The 27,500-nt window shown below is 46.8% G+C and overlaps 1 protein-coding gene across 1 annotated transcript in view; it reads left to right on the forward strand.

The window, feature by feature from the left end:
* Positions 1 to 27,500, forward strand: part of LOC115112107 (neural-cadherin-like) — a 218,643-nt gene that overhangs the window by 167,901 nt on the left and 23,242 nt on the right. Inside the window, 4 exon segments of the mRNA XM_065011153.1 lie at positions 5,177 to 5,391; positions 22,428 to 22,555; positions 25,916 to 26,043; positions 26,519 to 26,642. Coding sequence (XP_064867225.1) covers positions 5,177 to 5,391; positions 22,428 to 22,555; positions 25,916 to 26,043; positions 26,519 to 26,642 — 595 coding nt within the window.

Below are 27,500 nucleotides of genomic sequence, written 5' to 3' on the forward strand. Positions count from 1 at the left end.
GGCGCACGCTGACAAACCTATAACGTTAGTCGAGAGAGAGAGAGAGAGAGAGAGAGAGAGACCCACCCTGTGCAAACACACATCAAAAGTCCCTCGTTTGAAATCCACTGACATTATTAGTTCATATTCAGAGGTAATCTGCCGCTGCTTTGGTGTTCATGTCTAGAAAGGAGGTGTATATGGATGTTCCTGAAAGAATTTGAACATATGCCCAAATGCTCTTACTGGAATTGTCCATCCAGCTTCCCTTTGAAACACGAAAGGATGGGAAAGTTAATTTTGTTCTCTGCTGTTTAATTGAAAGAAGAAAGTAAAACCCAGGATTTGTGTCTAGTTGGACGTGCTAAGCGTGTAATGTGCCTCGCCATTGGTCCGTACCAGAATGATTTATGCAGCCAACCTAGAGTTAATCCCAGCTCTCTCTCTGTTGCAGACACATTGGGTTTTTACAGCTGAGCTAACATTGCCAGTTTGGCCCAAACACAGGATGAAGTTGTTGATGTGTCAGATCATAAGAGCCTCCCTGTTGACGACAAGTTGTCCTTGTAGAACTCACATCCTTCGGCTTACGCTATAACTGATAAGTCAAGAACATAAAAAGCTGTAAAGCATTTTGAGTCTGTGAATGTAGCGAACAATTAACATGTTAATAGAAATTCCTCACATTATATGTATTCAAGTCGGACATTTCTGCGATTATTGTTTCCACTAGAGAATCATTTTATAACTGAATAGGGCAGAGGTCAATGTCTTCCTCTGCAGGCTTGGGTGTGTGAAACCATTCAAAGATGAATGCAAGCCTGGTAATAGATAAGAGACAGCGGCAGTGGACGGTTGCTGTGCAGAGCAGAGTTTATCACTCGGCTTTGAGCGCACAGATGTAGAACCGCAAAAAATACGTAGAGATCCCCAGCGACACAGCGCAGAGATTTAAGATTTAAGAAACAACATGTAGATACCAGGATTAATAGTGGGATTTGAAAATGGAGGGCAGGGGAGATTACTTGGTCCCTTTCAAACGCTAACAAATAACATCCCCGTGTGCTAGCAAAGAACAGGAAATGAGCAAAGAAAAAAAAGCTCAAGTACAGTAAGAGGATTGGGCTGAAATCATGCTCCTGATTTCTCTGATGGGATAAATGAGTGAGATGAATTGTTTCCAAATGGAGAGATAAAGTAGGTCAAGTTTCCAGTGTATTGTCTTCAACCCCCTTATCTTTACATCTCCTCCTCTCTCTCTACAGTATTATCTCTCTCTACAGTATTATCTCCCTCTACAGTATTATCTCCCTCTACAGTATTATCTCCCTCTACAGTATTATCTCTCTCTACAGTATTATCTCTCTCTACAGTATTATCTCCCTCTTTCTTTTCCATAAGTGATCCCTCCTTTGTACGTTACTGTCTGTCACTCTGGGAGATATGTTCATGTCTTTGATGGTTCGATGGTCTGATGGAGTAATACTAGGCTTGTTTTCTGCTTGGGGCCTAGTCACACTAAGCTGTGACCATGTGCGTACACTTCCTCCCATCCCATGTGTGAGTGGTTAGGTAGAGGCACGGCTCCTGGCCGTAACCACATCCAGATATCACTGGTATCAACTCCCTGCCTCTCCACAATGAGATGGCCTTGTAGTGTGACTATAGGATCCTGTTTGGTAAAACCGGAGCCTACAGGACCTTCATCAGATCCAGTGCTCCTAGGCACAACTTCCTTCCATTTCTCTGCGTCATGGTCGGGATACCATGTTATCAAGCAACAGGACAGTCTGACATGCGTGCTGATCAAATCAAATCAAATGTATTTATATAGCCCTTCGTACATCAGCTGATATCTCAAAGTGCTGTACAGAAGCCCAGCCTAAAACCCCAAACAGCAAGCAATGCAGGTGTTGACGCACGTTGGCTAGGAAAAACTCCCTAGAAAGGCCAAAACCTAGGAAGAAACCTAGAGAGGAACCAGGCTATGAGGGGTGGCCAGTCCTCTTCTGGCTGTGCCGGGTGGAGATTATAACAGAACATGGCCAAGATGTTCAAATGTTCATAAATTACCAGCATGGTCAAATAATAGGTCTGGGACAGGTAGCACGTCCGGTGAACAGGTCAGGATTCCATAGCCGCAGGCAGAACAGTTGAAAATGGAGCAGCAGCACGGCCAGGTGGACTGGGGACAGCAAGGAGTCATCATGCCAGGTAGTCCTGAGGCATGGTCCTACGGCTCAGGTCCTCCAATAGAGAGAAAGAAAGAGAGAAAGAGAGAATTAGAGAGAGCATACTTAAATTCACACAGAACAACGGATAAGAAAGGAGAAGTACTCCAGATATAACAAACTGACCCTAGCCCCCCGACACATAAACTACTGCAGCATAAATACTGGAGGCTGAGACAGGAGGGGTCAGAAGACACTGTGGCCCCATCCGATAATACCCCCGGACAGGGCCAAACAGGAAAGATATAACCACACCCACTTTGCCAAAGCACAGCCCCCACACCACTAGAGGGATATCTTCAACCACCAACTTACCATCCTGAGACCAGGCCGAGTATAGCCCACAAAGATCTCCGCCACGGCACAACCCAAGGGGGGGCGCCAACCCAGACAGGAAAATCACATCAGTGACTCAACCCACTCAAGTGACGCACCTCTCCTAGGGACGGCATGAAAGAGCACCAGTAAGCCAGTGACTCAGCCCCTGTAATAGGGTTAGAGGCAGAGAATCCCAGTGGAAAGAGGGGAAGGGCGGTTTGTTGCTCCAGAGCCTTTCCGTTCACCTTCACACTCCTGGGCCAGACTACACTCAATCATATGACCCACTGAATAGATGAGTCTTCAGGAAAGACTTAAAGGTTGAGACTGAGTTTGCGTCTCTCACATGGGTAGGCAGACCATTCCATAAAAATGGAGCTCTATAGGAGAAAGCTCTGCCTCCAGCTGTCACGGTTTTCTTGTGGTGAAGGAGAGGCGGACCAAAACGCAGCGTGGTTATATTGATTCATGTTTAATAAAAAAAGATAAACACGAACACTACAAAACAATAAACGTGGAAAACCAAAAACAGCCCTATCTGGTGCAAAACACAGAGACAGGAACAATCACCCACAAACACACAGTGAAACCCAGGCTACCTAAGTATGAGACAACTAATGACACCTGCCTCTGATTGAGAACCATACTAGGCCGAAACATAGAAATACCCAAAACCTAGAAAAACAAACATAGACTGCCCACCCAACTCACGCCCTGACCATACTAAATAAATACTAAACAAAGGAAATAAAGGTCAGAACGTGACACCAGCTGTTTGCTTAGAAATTCTAGGGACAATTAGGAGGCCTGCGTCTTGTGACCGTAGCGTACGTGTAGGTATGTACGGCAGGACCAAATCAGAGAGATAGGCAGGAGCAAGCCCATGTAATGCTCTGTAGGTTAACAGTAAAACCTTGAAATCAGCCCTCGCCATGACAGGAAGCCAGTGTAGGGAGGCTAGCACTGGAATAATATGATACAATTTTGGGGTTCTAGCCAGGATTCTAGCAGCCGTATTTAGCACTAACTGAAGTTTATTTAGTGCTTTATCCGGGTAGCCGGAAAGTAGAGCATTGCAGTAGTCTAACCTAGAAGTAACAAAAGCATGGATACATTTTTCTGCATCATTTTGGACAGAAAGTTTCTGATTTTTGCAATGTTACGTAGATGGAAAAAAGCTGTCCTTGAAACAGTCTTGATATGTTCGTCAAACGAGAGATCAGGGTCCAGAGTAACGCCGAGGTCCTTCACAGTTTTATTTCAGACAACTGTACAACCATTAAGAGTAATTGTCAGATTCAACAGAGGATCTCTTTGTTTCTTGGGACCTAGAACAAGCATCTCTGTTTTGTCCGAGTTGATCTGCACTAAAAGCAACGTTCACCACCTGCTATTGTTCCAGTGCATCCTCATCCTCTCTCTCCTATAGTATAATAATATCGTACGCCATTTAGCAGATACTTTTATCCAAAGCGACTTACCGTCATGCGTGCATACGATCATGCCTGCATACAGTCATGTGTGCTCCTCTCTCCTCTCTCTCTCTCTCTCTCTCTCTTTTTGCTACGGTGTGTCTTCTAAACTTTGATTACTGCGCCTGGTTATTAGAAGAAGCATGTCATTGTGTTTGCGCACGGCCCGCCTGCCTGTTTCACTCCTCCCGCATTTGCATGTCTGCCAGGTGCCAGGGGGGACTATCATTTCTGACAGTCTCTCCTTTTCAATCTGGGTTCAGAGCACAGACTGGGAAATGGGAAAGACTAAATGCAAGAGTGTCGGATGTGGCAGCCAGGAGCTCTTCTCTCTCCCTTCGCAGCACACAAATGAGAGAGGAACGAAACGAAGGGAGCATGGCGGCCTGGAAGACTATTATTAGGCTGTTGTGAGTAGGGTGATGGAGAGGGAACCGGCTTAGAAAATAGCTGGGCTTCTGACTAAACTAACTAGAGAAAGCCACACTTGATTGATGCCGCAGGATTGTCTGTGTGTGTGTGTGTGTGCCAGCTATATTAGCTGTCTCCACAACAGGTGGATACAGTGGGGTAGTGTGCGTGTGTCTGTGTGTGACAAAGGAGGAATGAATGAAGGAAAAGGGGATGACAGAATAACCGGAGGGAGGAGTGCAGCTGTGCTCGGTTGCTACAGTATGTCTGACAGAGAATGTTGTTACTAGTGATGGATTCTCCCTATGGTACGGCTGATAATAAGAACATCTGCATGAGATGCGGAGTGAATCTCTCTGAAGGGAATCACTGGAGGCGAAAACAGTAGTCTGAGAGCAAGGCAGACAGAGAGAGAGAGAGAGAAAGCTGAAATATAGTGGTCTCCAGATTGTGAGGAGTCTATGGGGCTAATATAGACTGCTAGATGCTTAGTTGGGATGTGCACTCACAATATTTAGTAATAAGGGTTGTTATGCAATTGAGAACAACTAGAAGCAAATTGTGTGTGTTGTGTGTGTGTGTGCGTGCGTGCGTGTGTGTGTGTGTGACTGTTGTGCGGTTAAGCAGAAGCAGGCCATCCCATCCCGGCCTCTGCAGGGACATCCTGATAGAGTAGTCTTGTGTGATAGATGAGGTGAAAAAATGAAATAACTACATTGCTTTATATTATAATTTTCTTTCCTCTTCCTTGTTATCTTGCCCTAGATGCCAGTGCCCTACGCAGTTCGAGGGGCCAGAGTGCCAGCAGACCAAACACAGTTTCCATGGCAACGGCTATGCCTGGTTTCCTCCCATAAGGCCTTGCTTCGAGAGCCATCTCTCCCTGGAGTTCATCACGGAGGTTGCAGATGGTCTGCTGCTCTACAGTGGGCCCCTGGCCCAGCTACAGCCCTGGGACCTCGAGGACTTCATGGCCATAGGTACATATCCACTTATCTATCACAGAGGAGGGGGACAGGAATATAGGATAGGGCAGAGACAAGATGTGTTAGGGGGAAGGGATGGGCAGCGCATGCCTGCGTCAGTGTGTGAGTGCTGGTAATTGTGTTTTCAGTACACAGTGATGGTCAGATAGAGATAGGAAGGTTGCATGAGGAAGAAATTGTCCTGTCTGGATTTGCTGGTTTAATATGAACGTTTAGAGACTGCTAAGGTTCTTTTTTTACATGGATATTTGTTGTGCCAACCCTGCCAAAGTAGTTTGGGGGTGGAGGGGTTTCTTTGAATGGGGTTCAGCATCAGCCTACACATAGCTCCTGAGGCCTTTAATTGAGTGTACACTCGGTGGTAAAGACTGATTTCAGTCTGTTTGTTTGTGTGTGTGTGTGTGTGTGTGTGTGTGTGTGTGTGTGTGTGTGTGTGTGTGTGTGTGTGTGTGTGTGTGTGTGTGTGTGTGTGTGTGTGTGTGTGTGTGTGTGTGTGTGTGTGGTTGCAGTGTGACAGCATCAGGTCTTTAGGGGTTAATGAAGGGGCTCATTATGAAAGTAAAGGCTGATTTGTCATTCATTCCAGAATGTAATTACAATGGGGTGTACATATTTAGAGCTTTAATGAACTTGTTTAGCTATATGGACGTGCTTAGCATACATCCTTGAAGTTGAGGTCCAGAGTAAATACCATGTGATGTTTGCGTGTACGTGTTTGTGGCTCCATTTCATATTATGTTTTGAGTATTAGCACTCGATTCAATGCTGGAAGACATTTTGTGGGTGCGTGCGCGCACCAGTGTGTATGAGTGCGTGTGTGCGCGCGTGTGTGAGTGTGTGTTTGAATGGAAAACAAAAGAGAAAGGATACAGTAATAGATTCAAGCATCAAGTTTCAACGTTTGTTTGGCCACGTGCACAGGACATTCTTGAGTCTCGACAGTCTCAAGCCTGAAGTCTCAACAGTCTAAAGGCTGCAGTCTCAAAACGATGCATAGTCAGTGTGTTGTACTGTGAAGGTCAAACGAAATCAAACTTTATTTGCCACATGCGCCGAATAAGTGTAGACTTTACCGTGAAATGCTTACTTAAAAGCCCTTAAACAACAGTGCAGTTCAAGAAGAAGAAAATATTTACCAAGTAGGCTCAAATAAAGAGTAATAATAAAAGTGACACAATAAGAATAACAATAACGAGGCTATATACAGGGGGCACCGATACCGAGTCAGTATGTGGGGGTACAGGCTAGTTGAGGTAATCTGTATATGTAGGTGGGGGCTAAGTGACTATGCATAGGTAACAAACAAACAGCGAGTAGCAACAGTGTACTAGGTCAATGTAAATTGTCCATTGGTCGATTTATATGAATTGATAGTTTGTTGGTGATGTGGACACCAGGGAACTTGAAACTCTCGACCCGCTCCACTACAGCCCTGTCGATGTTAATGGGGGCCTGTTCGGCCCGCCTTTTCCTGTACTCCACGATCAGCTCCTTTGTCTTGCTCACATTGAGGGAGATCTTGTTGTCCTGGCACCACACTGCCAGTTCTCTGACCTCCTCCCTATAGGCCGTCTCATCATTGTCGGTTGTGTTGTCAACAAACTTAATGATGGTGTTGGAGTCGTGTTTGGCCACGCAGTCGTGGGTGAACAGGGAATACAGGAGGGGACTAAGTACACCCCTGAGGGACCCCAGTGTTAAGGATCAGCATGGCAGATGTGTTGTTGCCTACTCCTTACCACCTGGGGGCAGCCCGTTAGAAGTCCAGGATCCAGTTCCAGAGGGAGGTGTTTAGTCCTTAGCTTAGTGATGAGCTTCGTGGGCACTATGGTGTTGAACACTGCGCTGTAGTCGATGAACAGCATTCTCCAATAGGTGTTCCTTTTGTCCAGGTGAGAAAGGGCGGTGTGGAGTGCGATTGAGATTGTGTCAACTGTGGAACTGTTGGGGCGGTATGCGAATTGGAGTGGGTCTAGGGTGTCCGGGAGGATGCTGTTGATGTGAGCCATGACCAGCCTTTCAAAGCACTTCATGGCTACTGACATGAGTGCCACTGGGCGGTAATCATTTAGGCAGGTTACCTTCGCTTCCTTGGGCACAGGAACTATGGTGGTCTGCTTGAAACATGTAGGTATTATAGACTCGGTCAGGGAGAAGTTGGAAATGTCAGTGAAGACACTTGCCAGTTGGTCCGCGCATGCTTTGAATACACGTCCTGGTAATCCATCTGGCCCCGCGGCTTTGTGAATGTTGACCTGTTTAAAGGTTTTGTTCACATCGGCTACTGAGAGCATTATCACACAGTCATCCTAAACAGCTGGTGCTCTCGTGCATGCTTCAGTGTTGCTTGCCTCAAAGCGAGCATAAAAGGCATTTAAGTCATCTGGTAGGCTTACATCACTGGGCAGCTCGAGTCTGGGTTTCGCTTGGTAGTAATAGTTGTAATAGTTTACATGACATCCACAGTCATGTAAACTGACATCCACAATAGTTTTCAAGCCCTGCCACATCCGAAGAGCATCAGAGCCGGTGTAGTAAAATCTTAATCCTGTATTGACACTTTGCTTGTTTGATGGGTCATCTGAGGGTATAGCGGGAGTTCTTATAAGCGTCTGGATTAATCTCCCGCTCCTTGAAAGCGGCAGCTCTAGCCTTTAGCTAGATGCAGATGTTGCCTGTAATCCATGGCTTCTGGTTGGGATAGGTACGTACAGTCACTGTGGGGACGACATCATCGATGCACTTATTGATGAAGCCGATGACTGAGGTGGTGTATTCCTCACTGCCACTGGATGAATCCCGGAACATATTCCAGTCTGTGCTAGCAAAACAGTCCTCTAGTGTAGCTACCACGTCATCTGACCACTTCCGTATTGAGCAAGTCACTGGTACTTCCTGCTTTAGTTTTTGCTTGTAAGCAGGAATCAGAGTATAATTGTCGTCAGATTTGCCAAATGGAGGGTGGGGGAGAGTATGCGTCTGTGTGTGGCGTAAAGGTGGTCTAGGATTTTTTTCCCCCCTGGTTGCACATGTGACATGCTGGTAAAATTTTGATAAAACTGATTTATGTTTGCCTGCATTAAAGTCCCCGGCCACTAGGAGCGCCACTTCTGGGTGAGCATTTTCTTCTTTGCTTATGGCCTTATAGAGTTGGTTGAGAGTGGTCTTAGTGCCAGCTTCGCTTTGTGGTGGTAAATAGACGTCTATGAATAATATAGATGAGAACTCTCTTGGTAGATAGTGCGGTCGACAGCTTATCAAAGCAGCTCTACCTCAGGCGAGCAATACCTCGAGACTTTAATATTAGGCATCGCGCACCAGCTGTTATTGACAAAAAGACAAACACCCCCACCCTTCGTCTTACCAGAGGTATCGTCTGTGTTCTGCCGGTGCATGAAAATCCCGCCAGCTCTATATTGTCCGTTTCTTCGTTCAGCCAAGTTTTTAATGTCCCGTTGGTAGGATAATCTTAATAGTCGGTCATCAATTTTATTTTCAAATGATTGCACGTTAGCAAGAAGAATGGAAGGCATTGGGAGTTTACTTGCTCGCCTAGAGGTTCTCAGAAGGAGCCCCGATCTGCCTCCCCTTTTCCGGCATCTTTTCTTCATGCAAATGGCGTGGATCTGAAACACTTCTGGGTTGGAGCGAGCCGGTCGCATCCGCGCTTCGGTCTGCAGGTTGTATAACTTTTTCATTACATTTCATTACATTTCATTATAGTACAACGGTCTGATTTGTCTAATCTTAGCAATTTCTTCTTAGCTAGCTACATAGTCGTCGTGGTATCAAAGATAATTGCGTAATTATCGTATTTCGTCGTCTCCTATCTGCCCAACACGTTCACCGTCTACCGTAGCACTGTAGTAACTATCACACTCAACTGAACGACTTGATTAGTGTAGTGTTAGCTAGCTACATAGTTGTCTTTGCTGTCTATTGTATTCAAATTAATTGTGTAGTTAGAGTGTGTAGTCTTAGAGTGATTATCTTAATTTACCGAGGTTAGCTAGCCAGCTATTTTGTCGTCCTTAACGTAGGAGACACTCCTAGCTAGCCAATAGCCAGCCAACGTCTACTGAATAGAACTTTCGCATTCCGGTCGCATTCCGCTTCGCTCCACAGGTAGTATCATATTTTCATTTCATTTCATTACAGTCCCAACGGTGTGATTTGTTTGATCGTAGCTAGCTACATAGCTAGCTACATAGCCGTCTTTGTTTCAAAGATAATTGTGTAGTCTAGAGCGATTTTCTAGGTTAGCTAGCCAGCTATTGTCGTTCTCCTAACGCAACGTAACGTAACCAACACTGCTAGCTAGCCAGCTTGCCCACGAAAAGCAGCATTGTAGAAACTTCACACTCAACGGAACGACTTGATTAGGGTAGTGTCAACCTCGCAGCTAGCCTACCTCAGCAGTACTGTATCATTTTAATCATTTTAGTCAATTAGATTCTTGCTACGTAAGCTTAACTTTCTGAACATTCGAGACGTGTAGTCCACTTGTCATTCCAATCTCCTCTGCATTAGTGTAGCCTCTTCTCTAGCCTGTCAACTATGTGTCTGTCTATCCCTGTTCTCTCCTCTCTGCACAGACCATACAAACGCTCCACACCGCATGGCCGCGGCCACCCTAATCTGGTGGTCCCAGCGCGCACGACCCACGTGGAGTTCCAGGTCTCCGGTAGCCTCTGGAACTGCCGATCTGCGCCAACAAGGCAGAGTTCATCTCAGCCTATGCCTCCCTCCAGTCCCTCGACTTCTTGGCTCTGACGGAAACATGGATCACCACAGACAACACCGCTACGCCTACTGCTCTCTCTTCGTCCGCCCACGTGCTCTCGCACACCCCGAGAGCTTCTGGTCAGCGGGGTGGTGGCACCGGGATCCTCATCTCTCCCAAGTGGTCATTCTCTCTTTCTCCCCTTACCCATCTGTCTATCGCCTCCTTTGAATTCCATGCTGTCACAGTTACCAGCCCTTTCAAGCTTAACATCCTTATCATTTATCGCCCTCCAGGTTCCCTCGGAGAGTTCATCAATGAGCTTGATGCCTTGATAAGCTCCTTTCCTGAGGACGGCTCACCTCTCACAGTTCTGGGCGACTTTAACCTCCCCACGTCTACCTTTGACTCATTCCTCTCTGCCTCCTTCTTTCCACTCCTCTCCTCTTTTGACCTCACCCTCTCACCTTCCCCCTACTCACAAGGCAGGCAATACGCTCGACCTCATCTTTACTAGATGCTGTTCCTCCACTAACCTCATTGCAACTCCCCTCCAAGTCTCCGACCACTACCTTGTATCCTTTTCCCTCTCGCTCTCATCCAACACTTCCCACACTGCCCCTACTCGGATGGTATCGCGCCGTCCCAACCTTCGCTCTCTCTCCCCGCTACTCTCTCCTCTTCCATCCTATCATCTCTTCCCTCTGCTCAAACCTTCTCCAACCTATCTCCTGACTCTGCCTCCTCAACCCTCCTCTCCTCCCTTTCTGCATCCTTTGACTCTCTATGTCCCCTATCCTCCAGGCCGGCTCGGTCCTCCCCTCCCGCTCCGTGGCTCGACGACTCATTGCGAGCTCACAGAACAGGGCTCCGGGCAGCCGAGTGGAAATGGAGGAAAACTCGCCTCCCTGCGGACCTGGCATCCTTTCACTCCCTCCTCTCTACATTTTCCTCCTCTGTCTCTGCTGCTAAAGCCACTTTCTACCACTCTAAATTCCAAGCATCTGCCTCTAACCCTAGGAAGCTCTTTGCCACCTTCTCCTCCCTCTTGAATCCTCCTCCCCCTCCCCCCCCCTCCTCCCTCTGCAGATGACTTCGTCAACCATTTTGAAAAGAAGGTCGACGACATCCGATCCTCGTTTGCTAAGTCAAACGACACCGCTGGTTCTGCTCACACTGCCCTACCCTGTGCTCTGACCTCTTTCTCCCCTCTCTCTCCAGATGACATCTCGCGTCTTGTGACGGCCGGCCGCCCAACAACCTGCCCGCTTGACCCTATCCCCTCCTCTCTTCTCCAGACCATCTCCGGTGACCTTCTCCCTTACCTCACCTCGCTCATCAACTCATCCCTGACCGCTGGCTACGTCCCTCCCGTCTTCAAGAGAGCGAGAGTTGCACCCCTTCTGAAAAAACCTACACTCGATCCCTCCGATGTCAACAACTACAGACCAGTATCCCTTCTTTCTTTTCTCTCCAAAACTCTTGAACGTGCCGTCCTTGGCCAGCTCTCCCGCTATCTCTCTCAGAATGACCTTCTTGATCCAAATCAGTCAGGTTTCAAGACTAGTCATTCAACTGAGACTGCTCTTCTCTGTATCACGGAGGCGCTCCGCACTGCTAAAGCTAACTCTCTCTCCTCTGCTCTCATCCTTCTAGACCTATCGGCTGTCTTCGATACTGTGAACCATCAGATCCTCCTCTCCACCCTCTCCGAGTTGGGCATCTCCGGCGGCCCACGCTTGGATTGCGTCCTACCTGACAGGTCGCTCCTACCAGGTGGCGTGGCGAGAATCCGTCTCCTCACCACGTGCTCTCACCACTGGTGTCCCCCAGGGCTCTGTTCTAGGCCCTCTCCTATTCTCGCTATACACCAAGTCACTTGGCTCTGTCATAACCTCACATGGTCTCTCCTATCATTGCTATGCAGACGACACACAATTAATCTTCTCCTTTCCCCCTTCTGACGACCAGGTGGCGAATCGCATCTCTGCATGTCTGGCAGACATATCAGTGTGGATGACGGATCATCACCTCAAGCTGAACCTCGGCAAGACGGAGCTGCTCTTCCTCCCGGGAAAGGACTGCCCGTTCCATGATCTCGCCATCACGGTTGACAACTCCATTGTGTCCTCGTCCCAGAGCGCTAAGAACCTTGGCGTGATCCTGGACAACACCCTGTCGTTCTCAAATAACATCAAGGCGGTGGCCCGTTCCTGTAGGTTCATGCTCTACAACATCCGCAGAGTACGACCCTGCCTCACACAGGAAGCGGCGCAGGTCCTAATCCAGGCACTTGTCATCTCCCGTCTGGATTACTGCAACTCGCTGTTGGCTGGGCTCCCTGCCTGTGCCATTAAACCCCTACAACTCATCCAGAACGCCGCAGCCCGTCTGGTGTTCAACCTTCCCAAGTTCTCTCACGTCACCCCGCTCCTCCGCTCTCTCCACTGGCTTCCAGTTGAAGCTCGCATCCGCTACAAGACCATGGTGCTTGCCTACGGAGCTGTGAGGGGAACGGCACCTCAGTACCTCCAGGCTCTGATCAGGCCCTACACCCAAACAAGGGCACTGCGTTCATCCACCTCTGGCCTGCTCGCCTCCCTACCACTGAGGAAGTACAGTTCCCGCTCAGCCCAGTCAAAACTGTTCGCTGCTCTGGCCCCCAATGGTGGAACAAACTCCCTCACGACGCCAGGACAGCGGAGTCAATCACCACCTTCCGGAGACACCTGAAACCCCACCTCTTTAAGGAATACCTAGGATAGGTTAAAGTAATCCTTCTCACCCCCCTCCCCCCCTTAAAAGACCTAGATGCACTATTGTAAAGTGGCTGTTCCACTGGATGTCTTAAGGTGAAAGCACCAATTTGTAAGTCGCTCTGGATAAGAGCGTCTGCTAAATGACTTAAATGTAAATGTAAATGTAAATGTAAATCTGGGCCTGTTCCAGTGAAAGCAGGATATCCTTCTCGTCGTACTCGTTCAAGGAAAATTGCTTTGCTTTTTTGGTGGCCAGAGGTTATTTTCGGTCATAAGAAATGGTAGCAGCAACATTATGTACACAATAAGTTTAAAAAATAAGTTACACAAAATGCACAAAAAAAAATACAAAATTGCACAATTGGTTGGGGGAATGTGAAACGTCAGCCATGTTCTTCGGCGCCATCTTTTCTCTCTGACGTAAAGATGTCTGCTGATGCTGCAGTAAGTCAAGGTTTCCCAAACTCGATCCTTGGGCCACTCCTGGTTACACGTTTTGGTTTTTCCTCTAGCACCACACAACTGATTCAAATAATCAATGTCCACAGCCTCACAGCCCAGTCCACAACTGCTGGGTGTTGAGGGAGACACATAGTCTGGAGAAGAGAGACAAAATCCAACAAAGTCTGTGTCCAGCACTGTGCCAGAGAGGACAGAGATAGCGACAGGGAAAACAGGGAGGGATGAATAGAGAGGATAGACAGGGAAACAATCAACGCGTACTGTACATGTTGAGGTAGAGAGAGAATAAAAAGTATGGAGAGAGAGTTTAGGAGCTGTAAGATGCGGAGTGGAGGAGACGGTATTGAGCAGCGGATGGAGTCAGAGAGAGTTGGAGTAGGAGAAGATAATACACAGTGAGACATGGAGTGAGAGGGTGAGATACTTGGTTCGGAGTGGAAGGGTGTGTATGAAAGAGATGTGTAGACAACTGTACAATTGCAGGAGGGATAGATTTTATTTTTTTATTTTTATTTTTATTTCACCTTTATTTAACCAGGTAGGCTAGTTGAGAACAAGTTCTCATTTGCAACTGCGACCTGGCCAAGATAAAGCATAGCAGTGTGAACAGACAACACAGAGTTACACATGGAGTAAGCAATTAACAAGTCAATAACACAGTAGAAATAAAATGGGCAGTCTATATACAATGTGTGCAAAAGGCATGAGGAGGTAGGCGAATAATACAGTTTTGCAGATTAACACTGGGGTGATAAAAGATCAGATGGTCATGTACAGGTAGAGATATTGGTGTGCAAAAGAGCAGAAAAGTAAATAAATAAATAAAATATAAAAAAAACAGTATAAAAACAGTATGGGGATGAGGTAGGTGAAAATGGGTGGGCTATTTACCAATAGACTATGTACAGCTGCAGCGATCGGTTAGCTGCTCGGATAGCTGATGTTTGAAGTTGGTGAGGGAGATAAAAGTCTCCAACTTCAGCGATTTTTGCAGTTCATTCCAGTCACAGGCAGCAGAGTACTGGAACGAAAGGCGGCCAAATGAGGTGTTGGCTTTAGGGATGATCAGTGAGATACACCTGCTGGAGCGTGTGCTACGGATGGGTGTTGCCATCGTGACCAGTGAACTGAGATAAGGCAGAGCTTTACCTAGCATGGACTTGTAGATGACCTGGAGCCAGTGGGTCTGGCGACGAATATGTAGCGAGGGCCAGCCGACTAGAGCATACAAGTCGCAGTGGTGGGTGGTATAAGGTGCTTTGGTGACAAAACGGATGGCACTATGATAGACTGCATCCAGTTTGCTGAGTAGAGTGTTGGAAGCCATTTTGTAGATGACATCGCCGAAATCGAGGATCGGTAGGATAGTCAGTTTTACTAGGGTAAGCTTGGCGTGAGTGAAGGAGGCTTTGTTGCGGAATAGAAAGCCGACTCTTGATTTGATTTTCGATTGGAGATGTTTGATGTGAGTCTGGAAGGAGAGTTTGCAGTCTAGCCAGACACCTAGGTACTTATAGATGTCCACATATTCAAGGTCGGAACCATCCAGGGTGGTGATGCTAGTCGGGCATGCGGGTGCAGGCAGCGATCGGTTGAAAAGCATGCATTTGGTTTTACTCGCGTTTAAGAGCAGTTGGAGGCCACGGAAGGAGTGCTGTATGGCATTGAAGCTCGTTTGGAGGTTAGATAGCACAGTGTCCAATGACGGGCCGAAAGTATATAGAATGGTGTCGTCTGCGTAGAGGTGGATCAGGGAATCGCCCGCAGCAAGAGCAACATCATTGATATATACAGAGAAAAGAGTCGGCCCGAGAATTGAACCCTGTGGCACCCCCATAGAGACTGCCAGAGGACCGGACAGCATGCCCTCCGATTTGACACACTGAACTCTGTCTGCAAAGTAATTGGTGAACCAGGCAAGGCAGTCATCCGAGAAACCGAGGCTACTGAGTCTGCCGATAAGAATATGGTGATTGACAGAGTCGAAAGCCTTGGCGAGGTCGATGAAGACGGCTGCACAGTACTGTCTTTTATCGATAGCGGTTATGATATCGTTTAGTACCTTGAGCGTGGCTGAGGTGCACCCATGACCGGCTCGAAACCAGATTGCACAGCGGAGAAGGTACGGTGGGATTCGAGATGGTCAGTGACCTGTTTGTTGACTTGGCTTTCGAAGACCTTAGATAGGCAGGGCAGGATGGATATAGGTCTATAGCAGTTTGGGTCCAGGGTGTCTCCCCCTTGAAGAGGGGGATGACTGCGGCAGCTTTCCAATCCTTGGGGATCTCAGACGATATGAAAGAGAGGTTGAACAGGCTGGTAATAGGGGTTGCGACAATGGCGGCAGATAGTTTCAGAAATAGAGGGTCCAGATTGTCAAGCCCAGCTGATTTGTACGGGTCTAGGTTTTGCAGCTCTTTCAGAACATCTGCTATCTGGATTTGGGTAAAGGAGAACCTGGAGAGGCTTGGGCGAGGAGCTGCGGGGGGCGGAGCTGTTGGCCGAGGTTGGAGTAGCCAGGCGGAAGGCATGGCCAGCCGTTGAGAAGTGCTTATTGAAGCTTTCGATAATCGTGGATTTATCGGTGGAGACCGTGTTACCTAGCCTCAGTGCAGTGGGCAGCTGGGAGGAGGTACTCTTGTTCTCCATGGACTTCACAGTGTCCCAGAACTTTTGGAGTTGGAGCTACAGGATGCAAACTTCTGCCTGAAGAAGCTGGCCTTAGCTTTCCTGACTGACTGCGTGTATTGGTTCCTGACTTCCTGAACAGTTGCATATCACGGGGGCTATTCGATGCTATTGCAGTCCGCCACAGGATGTTTTTGTGCTGGTCGAGGGCAGTCAGGTCTGGAGTGAACCAAGGGCTGTATCTGTTCTTGGTTCTGCATTTTTGAACGGAGCATGCTTATCTAAAATGGTGAGGAAGTTACTTTTAAAGAATGACCAGGCATCCTCAACTGACGGGATGAGGTCAATGTCCTTCCAGGATACCCGGGCCAGGTCGATTAGAAAGGCCTGCTCACAGAAGTGTTTTAGGGAGCGTTTGACAGTGATGAGGGTGGTCGTTTGACTGCGGCTCCGTGGCGGATACAGGCAATGAGGCAGTGATCGCTGAGATCCTGGTTGAAGACAGCGGAGGTGTATTTGGAGGGCCAGTTGGTCAGGATGACGTCTATGAGAGTGCCCTTGTTTACAGAGTTAAGGTTGTACCTGGTGGGTTCCTTGATGATTTGAGTGAGATTGAGGGCATCTAGCTTACATTGTAGGACTGCCGGGTGTTAAGCATATCCCAGTTTAGGTCACCTAACAGAACAAACTCTGAAGCTAGATGGGGGCGATCAATTCACAAATGGTGTCCAGGGCACAGCTGGGAGCTGAGGGTGGCCGGTAGCAGGCGGCAACAGTGAGAGACTTATTTCTGGAGAGGGTAATTTTCAAAATTAGTAGTTCGAACTGTTTGGGTATGGACCTGGAAAGTATGACATTACTTTGCAGGCTATCTCTGCAGTAGACTGCAACTCCGCCCCTTTGGTAGTTCTATCTTGACGGAAGATGTTATAGTTGGGTATGGAAATCTCTGAATTTTGGTGGCCTTCCTGAGCCAGGATTCAGACACGGCAAGGACATCAGGGTTAGCAGAGTGTGCTAAAGCAGTGAGTAAAACAAACTTAGGGAGGAGGCTTCTGATGTTGACATGCATAAAACCAAGGCTTTTTCGATCACAGAAGTCAACAAATGAGGGTACCTGGGGACATGCAGGGCCTGGGTTTACCTCCACATCACCCGCGGAACAGAGAAGGAGTAGTATGAGGGTGCGGCTAAAGGCTATCAAAACTGGTCGCCTAGAGCGTTGGGGGCAGAGGATAAGAGGAGCAGGTTTCTGGGCATGGTAGAATATATTCAGGGCATAATGCACAGACAGGGGTATGGTGGGGTGCGGGTACAGCGGAGGTAAGCCCAGGCACTGGGTGATGATGAGACAGGTTGAATCTCTGGACATGCTGGTTGTAATGGGTGAGGTCACCGCATGTGTGGGAGGTGGGACAAAGGAGGTAACAGGGGTATGCAGAGTGGGTCTAGGGGCTCCATTGTGAACTAAAACAATTATAACTAACCTGAACAACAGTATACAAGGCATATTGACATCTGAGAGAGACATACAGCGAGGCATACAGTAATCACAGGTGTTGAATTTGGAAAGCTAGCTAAAAACAGTAGGCGAGGCTAATCCGCTAGCACAACAAACAGCAGGTAAAATGGCGTTGACTAGGCAACGGGGCCGACAGGTAAGACAAACAAGCAGAAAGGAGTACCGTGATTAATGGACAGTCCAGCGTGCGTCAGCTATGTAGCCAAGAGATCAGTGTCCAGGGGGCAGCGGTGGATGGGCAGGGGGGCTGGCGAGTGTTATCCAGGTTTTTTATTTTTTTTTTATTTTTTATTTTTAAACTAACAATGACTAACTAGCTTGTAGCTAGTTAGCTGGTTAACGTCTGGAGGTTCTTGAGTGTGTCATAAAAATAAGAGTAAAAGTAACAGCGATTCCGTATCACATTGGGTGAGGCAGGTTTCCGGAAGGTATAAACAAATTAAAAATCAAAAGAGATAGAAAGTAAATGGGGTCAGAGAGTGATTGGGACGCGGTGGTACAGACGGTTAGCAGGCCTGTGCTAACAAGCTAACAGTTCGTAGGCCCGAGCTAGACAAGGTAGCAGTTAGCGGACCGGAGCTTGACAAGCTAGCCGTTAGCAGGCCGAATTAGCAAGCAGGGAGATAGCGAGGGCTAGAGAGTTAACCTTTGGGGGACGTCGCGATGGGGTGAGTCTGTTTATTTATTCCTCTTCATGCGGTGAGCTGGAGATACAGCGATTCAGAAAGCTCGCGGGCCTTGGCCAGCAGATGGATCTTTGGCGATGTCGCAGCGGAAAAAGCCTGTTGAAACCCCCTCGGACGATTATGTCGGCGGACCAGTCGTGATGGATCGGCGGGGCTCCGTGTCGGCAGTAGAGGGTCAGTAGAGGGTCATGTAGAGATGACAAGAGTGGAGAGGGCAAGTAGAGACGGCTGAGACTTAAAGGGAGAAACAGACAAAAACAGTTCAGCCCAATGTCTCTATATTACTCTCTCAAACACACACACACACACATACCCCTTACTCTCACCCACAGGTTGACATTGTTAAACCTTATTATTTCTAGTTGTATAGCAATGCAACCTATTAAACCTTATGATTTCCCACTGCTTCCCGGGCCGGATCTCCTTATTAAAGATTAAAGCTGCCTCCTGCAGCCCTGCCCACTCACTGTCTGTTTTCCACCATGCAGCGCTGTTTATCCCCCCATGGTCCATTGTGCCCAGGCATCACCACCACTAACACATAGCACAGATCTGCCTCTGCAAAACACCCCTGCATGTCCTACATTCTCCCTGTTCCCCTGGGATTAAAGGCCCAATGCAGCCATTTGTACAGTATATCAATTTCAAATCATTTCTGGGTAACAATTAAGTGCCTTATTGTAATAGGTTTCCATTAAAATGGTAAAAAAGTAAACAAAGCAAAAATGACTGTATTTCTCAAGCAATAATTTTGCTAGGACTGTCTGGGAGTTGTCTGAGTGGCGAGGGGGAAATTGAAAACTAGCTGTCATTGGCAGAGAGGTTTGGAACTCTCTTTGCTACCAGGGAGGAAGGGAGTCTTTGGTTCTGCTTGTTAACTTTTCCATGGATCATAGTCCTTTGTCCCCGTCTGATGTGGGTCAGATAACAACCACTATGTGCTTCATACTGAAAGCATTATATTGAGTTATGGTTGTGTATAGTGTAGGTTTGCAGGACATATGGAATATTTTAGAGTGCCCATTGGTCTGTCCTCACCTCTAAATGTAATCTGTGTTATATTTCTCTCTAAATCACACCAGAGATCTAGACCCTATCTGTGCTGTCTCCTGACTTTGACCGCTGACCTCTAGGTCTATTAATCTGACTGGTACGCGGGAACACGATTACGTCCAGTGAGCTCATTGTTAAATGAGTCTCCTTATTGTGAACACTCCCTTCTCAAGGGTACGAGCCATGGGGGCTGAGCTTGTCCAATCAATAGACAAATTAACCGGACAAATTACATTTGGGTGATTACGGACTCCTGCAGAATGGGAAACAGGCTCTCAGGGCTCGGCTGGGGATCCAGTTTACACCTCGTTGCCAAGAGTTGCATCCAGCTCCAAGGATAGAGCAGAAAAAAATGTCATCACTCACTTTGTCTCATTCTGACCTGATGGCAGCCTATTTATCATGCTTTTAATATGTGGAATTCAAATTGTCTTAATAAATGCAACTCAAAAGCCAGATGTTAAAAAAAAGATTGAGTAATGGTATGGAAAGTAAATGAATGTAATGGTCATTTGCTGGCAGCATATAAGCCAATTTATAACAGGCAAGGTTATTGCATTTTTTTCTGCCTGTATTAAATAGAATCATAATATCCGGCTGAATGTAAGCATCTCAGGCATTTTGTATTTTGCTTTTTTATTTTTTTTAAGCTTTTGCTTTATGCGGTACTAGTGTTGGTGGTCTCAGAAAGAACTGAGAAACAGGCTGACTAAAAACACACACACACACACACGTGCAGACACAACATCTGGCAGATGAAAGCGAGCAGAGAGATACAGTTACCTACTGAGTGTGACGCACACATTACGGTCAATTTGCAGAAACCTGTTTCACAGTCTTTTAGCGCTGCACCCGTTTCAAATATCGCTTTAAAGTTTAGGTCCTGTTTCCTGGGGGTATGGGGTTGTTTGCTGACAGTCAATTTATATTAAAGGCACCACAGTCACAGACTCTCTTTCTCTCTTGCTGGGCTGCTGATTTGTATATACAGAGTGATTTGTAATGCTGTTTATGCAGTCCATATGGTTACTGCCTCAAACATATCCCCTTCAGGCCTTCAGAAGAGCAATTTTTCAAATTTAAGCGCCATGCTATGGGGGCCATGGTATGCGGGCTGAGACCCTCTGGCTTCCCCCTCACCAAGACGCTCGACAGGGAAGATTAATCTGCAGGGATGTCGAGGAGGAGACCATGATGAATAAGAGATGAGGAGGGGAGAAGTCCGCCAACCGGAGTTTAAGAGCAGAATCTTGTAGTAACCTGAGGACAACCGGGTGTACTCTCCCTATCCAAGATCATTTGATACAACACAACATAAAGCCCATTTGGCCTGTCTTCCCACACCTAGACAAGTCAGTTAAGAACAAATTCTTATTTACAATGACGGCCTAGGAACAGTTACCTGTCTTGTTCAGGGACAGAACGACAGATTTCTTTTTTTTACCTTGTCAGCTCGGGGATTCAAACTAACAACCTGCCTGACCAACACAGCCCAGCCTGTCCATGTGTATGGAAGTTCTCCTCTCAGGCACTCAGCACCACTCTCCTCTTCTTCCCTCTCTCTTTTCATCTCAAGCAAGCCTCCACCATTCAAACCTGTCATCTCTTTTCTCCTGAAATGTCACGTCAGTCCCAACAAGGAGGGTCGGGGACCCTCGTCAGACGCAGATAACCTGTGGGACAGTGTCAATCTCCTGCCTGAGGGTGGTGGCCACCGTGGGCCTTTCAAATGAAAAGGGCTTTTCACTCAGGCTTAGGCTGGGCTCTGTACATCAGTGACTTACTGCTAGCTCAAAGTTATCTCTGTCTGAGCACAGGTTGCCTTCTGGGAATCCACTGTGAGAACACTGCAGAGAGACAGGTGGGAGAGGGAGAAAGAGAGAGAGAGAAAAGGTTGGGGGTAGAAAAGAGAAAGACATGACAAGCCAGATAGTGAGTGTCATGGAGAGAGGCAGGGCATAAGAGAAGGTAAAGATAAAGACCTAGAGAAGAGGGAGAACAACCCTCTCTGTTGAAAACAGAGCATTTGCGAGCCTAGAAAATAGAGCAACATGGAGTGTATATTTACAGCACTGTTCTCTCCTGAACTCTTAGACTGTGGATGTCATGTTGATTTACGGAGAAACAATGGTTGGTTGACATCTTGTTTACCCACAACCCTTTGCAAATGGTATAAAGCATACAATGAGTCTTAACTGGTTCATTAATTTTTAATTTCCCATTTGACAAAGTCAGAAAATGGAATAACTTTTTAATATGTGTATTGTCTTATGGGGGGGCATAGCACCAGGCACTGTTGTAATCCTTATTTTGGAGTGAACATTTTTGTAATTTTTATTTTACCTTTATTTAACTAGGCAAGTCAGTTAAGAACACATTCTTACTTACAATGATGGCCTACCAAAAGGCAAAAGGCCTCCTGCGGGAATGGGATTAAAAATTTAAAAATAAATATAGGACAAACACACATCACGACAAGAGAGACAACAAAACACTACATAATGAGAGACCTAAGACAACAGCATTGCAAGGCAGCAACACATGACAACACAGCATGGTAGCAACAAAACATGTCAACAACATGGCAGCAGCACAACATGGTAGCAGCACAAAACATGGTACAAACATTAATTGGGCAAAGTCAACAGCACAAGGGGCAAGAAGGTAGAGACAGCAATACATCATGCAAAGCAGCCACAACTGTCAGTAAGAGTGATGACGTCTGACTGTTAGTTATAAAAACACTGGTTTAATATTATCTATGCACCTTTTACTGTTGTTGTTTTTCATTTTCTAATACTGGCCCAGGTTATTAGATGTAATGTCATTTTAAGTACGCCATCTTTCTGAACAGCCTGCTGAAAGCATTGAGGTGGTACCTGTTTTCACTTTAGACTAGGGTTGGGTGAACACAGATCACTCTTACGGAATGATCAGTTGGCGTTTATTAAGTTGTTTGCTGTGCTTCACTGTGGTTGCTTGTTCTTGGTGTGTCGCAGTGATCAGATGAAATGGGTACAGAAGTGACGTCCTCAGGATAAAGTGGTCTGTGTGTGTGGTTGTATCTGATCCTCCCTGGCATTGAGAGTATGTGATGGGGGGAGGGGGGGGGGTGATGGTCATCAGGAGGCCCTGGGGATGTGACCACCATGTGTGACCTCATGGCAGTGTCCTCTCTCTCTCTCTCTCTCCCTCAGAATTGATCGATGGCACTCCCACACTCAAGATAAACCATGGCTCGGGCACACTGGTCCTGCAGTTGCCAGGCAACGTAAACGTGGCGGACAGACGGTGGCACCGTCTGGACGTGAGGAGCAACAGTAAGGTGGGTTCTGAAGTCTGAGCTGCTGCCAAGCTTATACCACCCCCCCCACACACACACACACACACATAGACAAACACAGACACGCACACACATCTCACCCGACACTAGCCATATGCTGTTCATTCTTATAGAACTCTGGGGAAGTTTAATGCAAACAGGTGGTGTCTCTGCTAGACTAGTCCTATTTTCCGTACATAGTCTGGAGAAGTAGGAGGGTTTGAGTGGTTTGGACTCAGTGCAGATCAAATCAAATCAAACTTTATTTGTCACACCTTACCGTGAAATGCTTACTTAACCAACAGCGCAGTTCAAGGAGGGTTAAGAAAATATTTACCAAATAAATGAAAGTAAAAAATTATAAAAAGTAGCACAATAAAATAACAATAAGGAGGCTACATACAGGGGGTACCCGTACAAAGTCAATGTGCGGGGGTACAGGTTAGTCGAGGTCATTTGTACATGTAGGTAGGGGTGAAGTGACTATGCATAGATAATTAACAGCGAGTAGCAGCAGTGTACAAAACAAATGGGGAGGGGGGGGGGTTGTCAATGGTAAATAGTCCGGTGGCCATTTGATGAATTGTTCAGCAGTCTTATGGCTTGAGGGTAGAAGCTGTTATTAAGGAGTCTTTTGGTCCTAGACTTGGCACTCCGGTACCACTTGACGCGCGGTAGCGGATAAAACAGTCTATGACTTGGGTGACTGGAGTCTGACAACTCTTGGTGCTTTCCTCTGACACCGCCTAGTATATAGGTCCTGGATGGCAGGAAGCTTAGACCCAGTGATGTACTGGGCCGTACGCACTACCCTCTGTAGCGCCTTACGGTCAGATGCCGAGCAGTTGCCATACCAGGCGGTGATGCAACCGGTCAGGATGCTCTCGATGGTGCAGTTGTAGAACTTTTTGAGGATCTGGGGACCCATGTCAAATCTTTTCAGTCTCCTGGGGGGGAAAAGGTGTTGTCGTGCCCTCTTCATGACTGTCTTGGTGTGTTTGGACCATGATAGTTAGTTGGTGATGTGGACACCAAGGAATTTGAGACTCTCGATCCGCTTCACAACAGCCCCGTAAATGTTAATGGGGGCATGTTCAGCTCATTTTTCTTGCTCAAATTGAGGGAGACCTCCTCCCTATAGGTATTCTCATCATTGTCGGTGATCAGGCCTACTCTTACCACCTGGGGGCGGCCCCTCAGGAACTCCGGGATCCAGTTGCAGAGGGAGGTGTTTAGTCCCAATGTCCTTAGCTTAGTGATGAGCTTTGTGGGCACTATGGTGTTAAACGCTGAGCTGTAGTCAATGAACAGCATTCTCACATAGGTGTTCCTTTTGTCCAGGTGGGAAAGGGCAGTGTGGAGTGCGATTGAGATTGCGTAATCTGTGGATCTGTTGGGGCGGTGTGTGAATTGGAGTGGGTCTAGGGTATCCAGGAGGATGCTGTTGATGTGAGCCATGACCAGCCTTTCAAAGCACTTCATGGCTACCGATGTGAGGGCTATGGGGAGGTAATCATTTAGGCAGGTTACCTTCGCTTCCTTGTGCACAGGGACTATGGTGGTCTGCTTGAAACATGTAGATATTACAGACTTGGTCAGGGAGAGGTTGAAATTGTCAGTGAAGTCACTTGCCAGTTGGTCTGCGCATGCTTTGAGTACACGTCCTGGTAGTCCGTCTGGCCCTGCGGCTTTGTGAATGTTAACATGTTTAAAGGTCTTGCACACATCAGCTATCGAAAGCTTTATCACACAGTCGTCCAAAACAGCTGGTGCTCTCGTGCATGCTTCAGTGTTGCTTGCTTCGAAGCGAGCATTAAAGGTATTTAGCTCATCTGGTAGGCTCACGTCACTGGACAGCTCGCGTCTGGGTTTCCCTTTGTAGTCTGTAATAGTTTTCAAGCCCTGCCACATCCGACAAGTGTCACAGCCGGTGTAGGAGGATTCAATCTTAATCCTGTATTGACGCTTTGCTTGTCTGATGGTTCGTCTGAGGGCATAGCGGGATTTCTTATTAGAGTCTGAATTAGTGTCCTGCTATTTGAAAGCGGCAGCTCTTGCCTTTGGCTCGATGCAGATGTTGCCTGTAATCCATGGCTTCTGGTTGGGATATGTACGTACGGTCACTGTGGGGACGACGTCGTCGATGCACTTATTGATGAAGCCAATGACTGATGTGGTATACTCCTCAATGCCATTGGATGAATCCAGGAGCATATTCCAGTCTGTGCTAGCAAAATAGTCCTGTAGCGTAGCATCCACGTCATCTGACCACTTCCGTATTGAGCGAGTCACTGGTACTTCCTGCTTTAGTTTTTGCTTGTAATCAGGAATCAGGAGGATAGAATTGTGGTCGATTTTCCAAATGAAGGGTGGGGGAGAGCTTTGTATGCATCTGTGTGTGTGGAGTAAAGGTGGTCTAGAGATGTTTTTCCTATGGTTGCACATGTGACATGCTGGTAGAAAAGAGGTAAAACCGATTTAAGTTTGCATGCATTAAAGTGCCCGGCCTCTAGGAGCACCACTTCTGGGTGAGCATTTTCTTCTTTGCTTTTGGCCTTATAGAGTTGTTTGAGTGCAGTTTTAGGGCCTGCATCGGTCTGTGCTGGTACATAGACGGCTACGAATGATATAGATGAGAACTCTCTTGGTAGATAGTGTGGTCTGCAGCTTATCATAACGTACTCTACCTCAGGTGAGCATTACCTTGAGACTTCTTTAATATTAGATATTTCGCACTAGCTGTGTATGGCCGCTTAGGCTGTATGACTGCACTAACAACAACTTTGTTAATCTACCAGGTCTGAAAATCAGCCTCAGTGTTATTCGTGAAATGGTCACTGTATTATATAAACAGTGTCACACAAACACTATAATAGTATTTGTATGCCATTTACAAACTGCATGTTTGCTATGAAATAACTCGTTGAATATGCTTGTTGATTACAATAAACTGTTATTGAGTAGATTTTCAATAGGACCTCTTAGAAGCAAATTAGATGCTCACATTTGTATGGTAAGTTAGTTCTTGCAATAGAATAGATACATATAGATGTAATACGGATTTCAGAACGGTATTACTGGCAGTAATGGAGCGCATATTAGACTGGAGGGCCAGCCAGTATCTGATGTCCTGATATTATTTGATGTCCTGATATTATATGATGTTCTGATATTCCTGATGTGCTTATATTCCTGATGTGCTGATATTATCTGATGTCCTGATATTCCTGGTGGCTTTATATTCCTGATGTGCTGATATTGCTGATGTGCTGATATTCCTGATGTCCTGGTATTCTGGATGTCCTGATATTCCTGATGTCCTGATAATCTGGATGTCCTAACATTCCTGATGTGCTCCTTTAGGAGGTACGCTTCACACTGGACCGCTGTGCCGGGGCCACCGTCATGGAGATGGAGGGAGTGGGCAGCTGGCTGACCACAGAGGACCACTCGTCCTGTGAGGTCACTGGTGTCACGCCCAACCTGGACAGGTAGCCTACTCACACCTTTCTCTCTCTCTCTCTCTCTCTCTCTCTCTCTCTCTCTATTTGCATCTGTCTTTGTTGCTCTCACACTCCTTTATTTCTCTCTTTCTCTCTCCCTTTATCTTTCTGTCTTTCTTTTTCACACTCTTTCTCTCTCTCTCTCTCTCTCTCTCTCTCTCTCTCTCTCTCTCTCACTCTTTCTTTATTTCTTTCTCTCATTCTCTGGCTATCTGTATCTCTCTCTCGCTCTCTCTCTTTCTCTCTCATGCGCGCTCTCTCTCTCTCTCTCTCTCTGTCTCGGTGTCTCTCTCTCTCTTCTCCTTTATACAGAATGCACACCTTTCACATAGTCAAACTCAGAACACCAGATTGGTGGGGGACAAGGCTATGTATTACGGGTTGAAAAAGTACCGCAGTAGAACATAGGGATGGATAGGTGTCTGAAAAGATGTACTGACAGTGATGTTCATTTCTTCCCCAGGCACCTGAATGGGACCCAGGTGTTACAGCTGGGTGGAGTCAATGAGGACCTGCCCTATGTCTACCCGCAGTTACAACACAAACACTTTACCGGCTGCATCAGGAACCTCGTTGTCGACAGCAAGGTAACACTCGCTACAATGTGTTTCTTCCCACACACACCATGAAAAGGCATGGGAAGCGATTTAGCTCTTATACAACACATAACATCTCCATTGTAAAGAGTTATAAAAGTGTGGTCTTTACACCACTTACGCATGCTGCAGGCAGGAAGCATGTTGTTATGAAACTGCATACAGCATCTCGCATAAATGCTTTCAAACACTTTCACACCTTCCTCAGGGACATTGCCACAACAGCTCTTCTATAGAAAAGGTATGCTCCGAGATCGCATTCAGCGCATATCCACTAGACACTGTCTGAACTGGTAGCTATGCCACTATGGCAACAGTCGTCACGGGGAGGACAGAGGTCCTTCTGCCCATGTTACTTTATGACACTGTGTGACACTTGGAACTAAAGGTATTTGACACTAAAAACACTCTCCTGCTCACCCTGCTGACTACAAAACGCAGGGCTGAGGTTCGATACAATATTCATAGATCTCTTATTGTAGAGTGGAAAACACTGGGGGCGTGGGTGGAACATGTGAGAGAGGGGGAAGACGGGAGGAAAGGAGGAGGATGTCTGTGCCATTGAACCTGTTCAAGCGTGACGTCGGGGTGAATGTTTGGGCAAGAGAACGGAAGGGCGGATTTTTTGACTTCAATTGTTTTTCTATTCTGAATCTACTGTACATCTTCCCATCCGGTCACAGTTGATTTATGTTACTCTCTGTCGTCGATTCTCTCTCTCTATTTGTTTGTTTCTCTCCTCCTCTCTGGGCCAGATTAACTATACTATGAGTCTGCAACCATGCAATAATGGTTTTCATAAAAAAATAAAAATAATGATCAGTAAAGTGAATATGAAGAAAAAGCAGT

The sequence above is a fragment of the Oncorhynchus nerka genome, linkage group LG27 (genome assembly GCF_034236695.1).
Source record: "Oncorhynchus nerka isolate Pitt River linkage group LG27, Oner_Uvic_2.0, whole genome shotgun sequence".
NCBI classification, from domain to species: Eukaryota; Metazoa; Chordata; class Actinopteri; order Salmoniformes; family Salmonidae; genus Oncorhynchus; species Oncorhynchus nerka.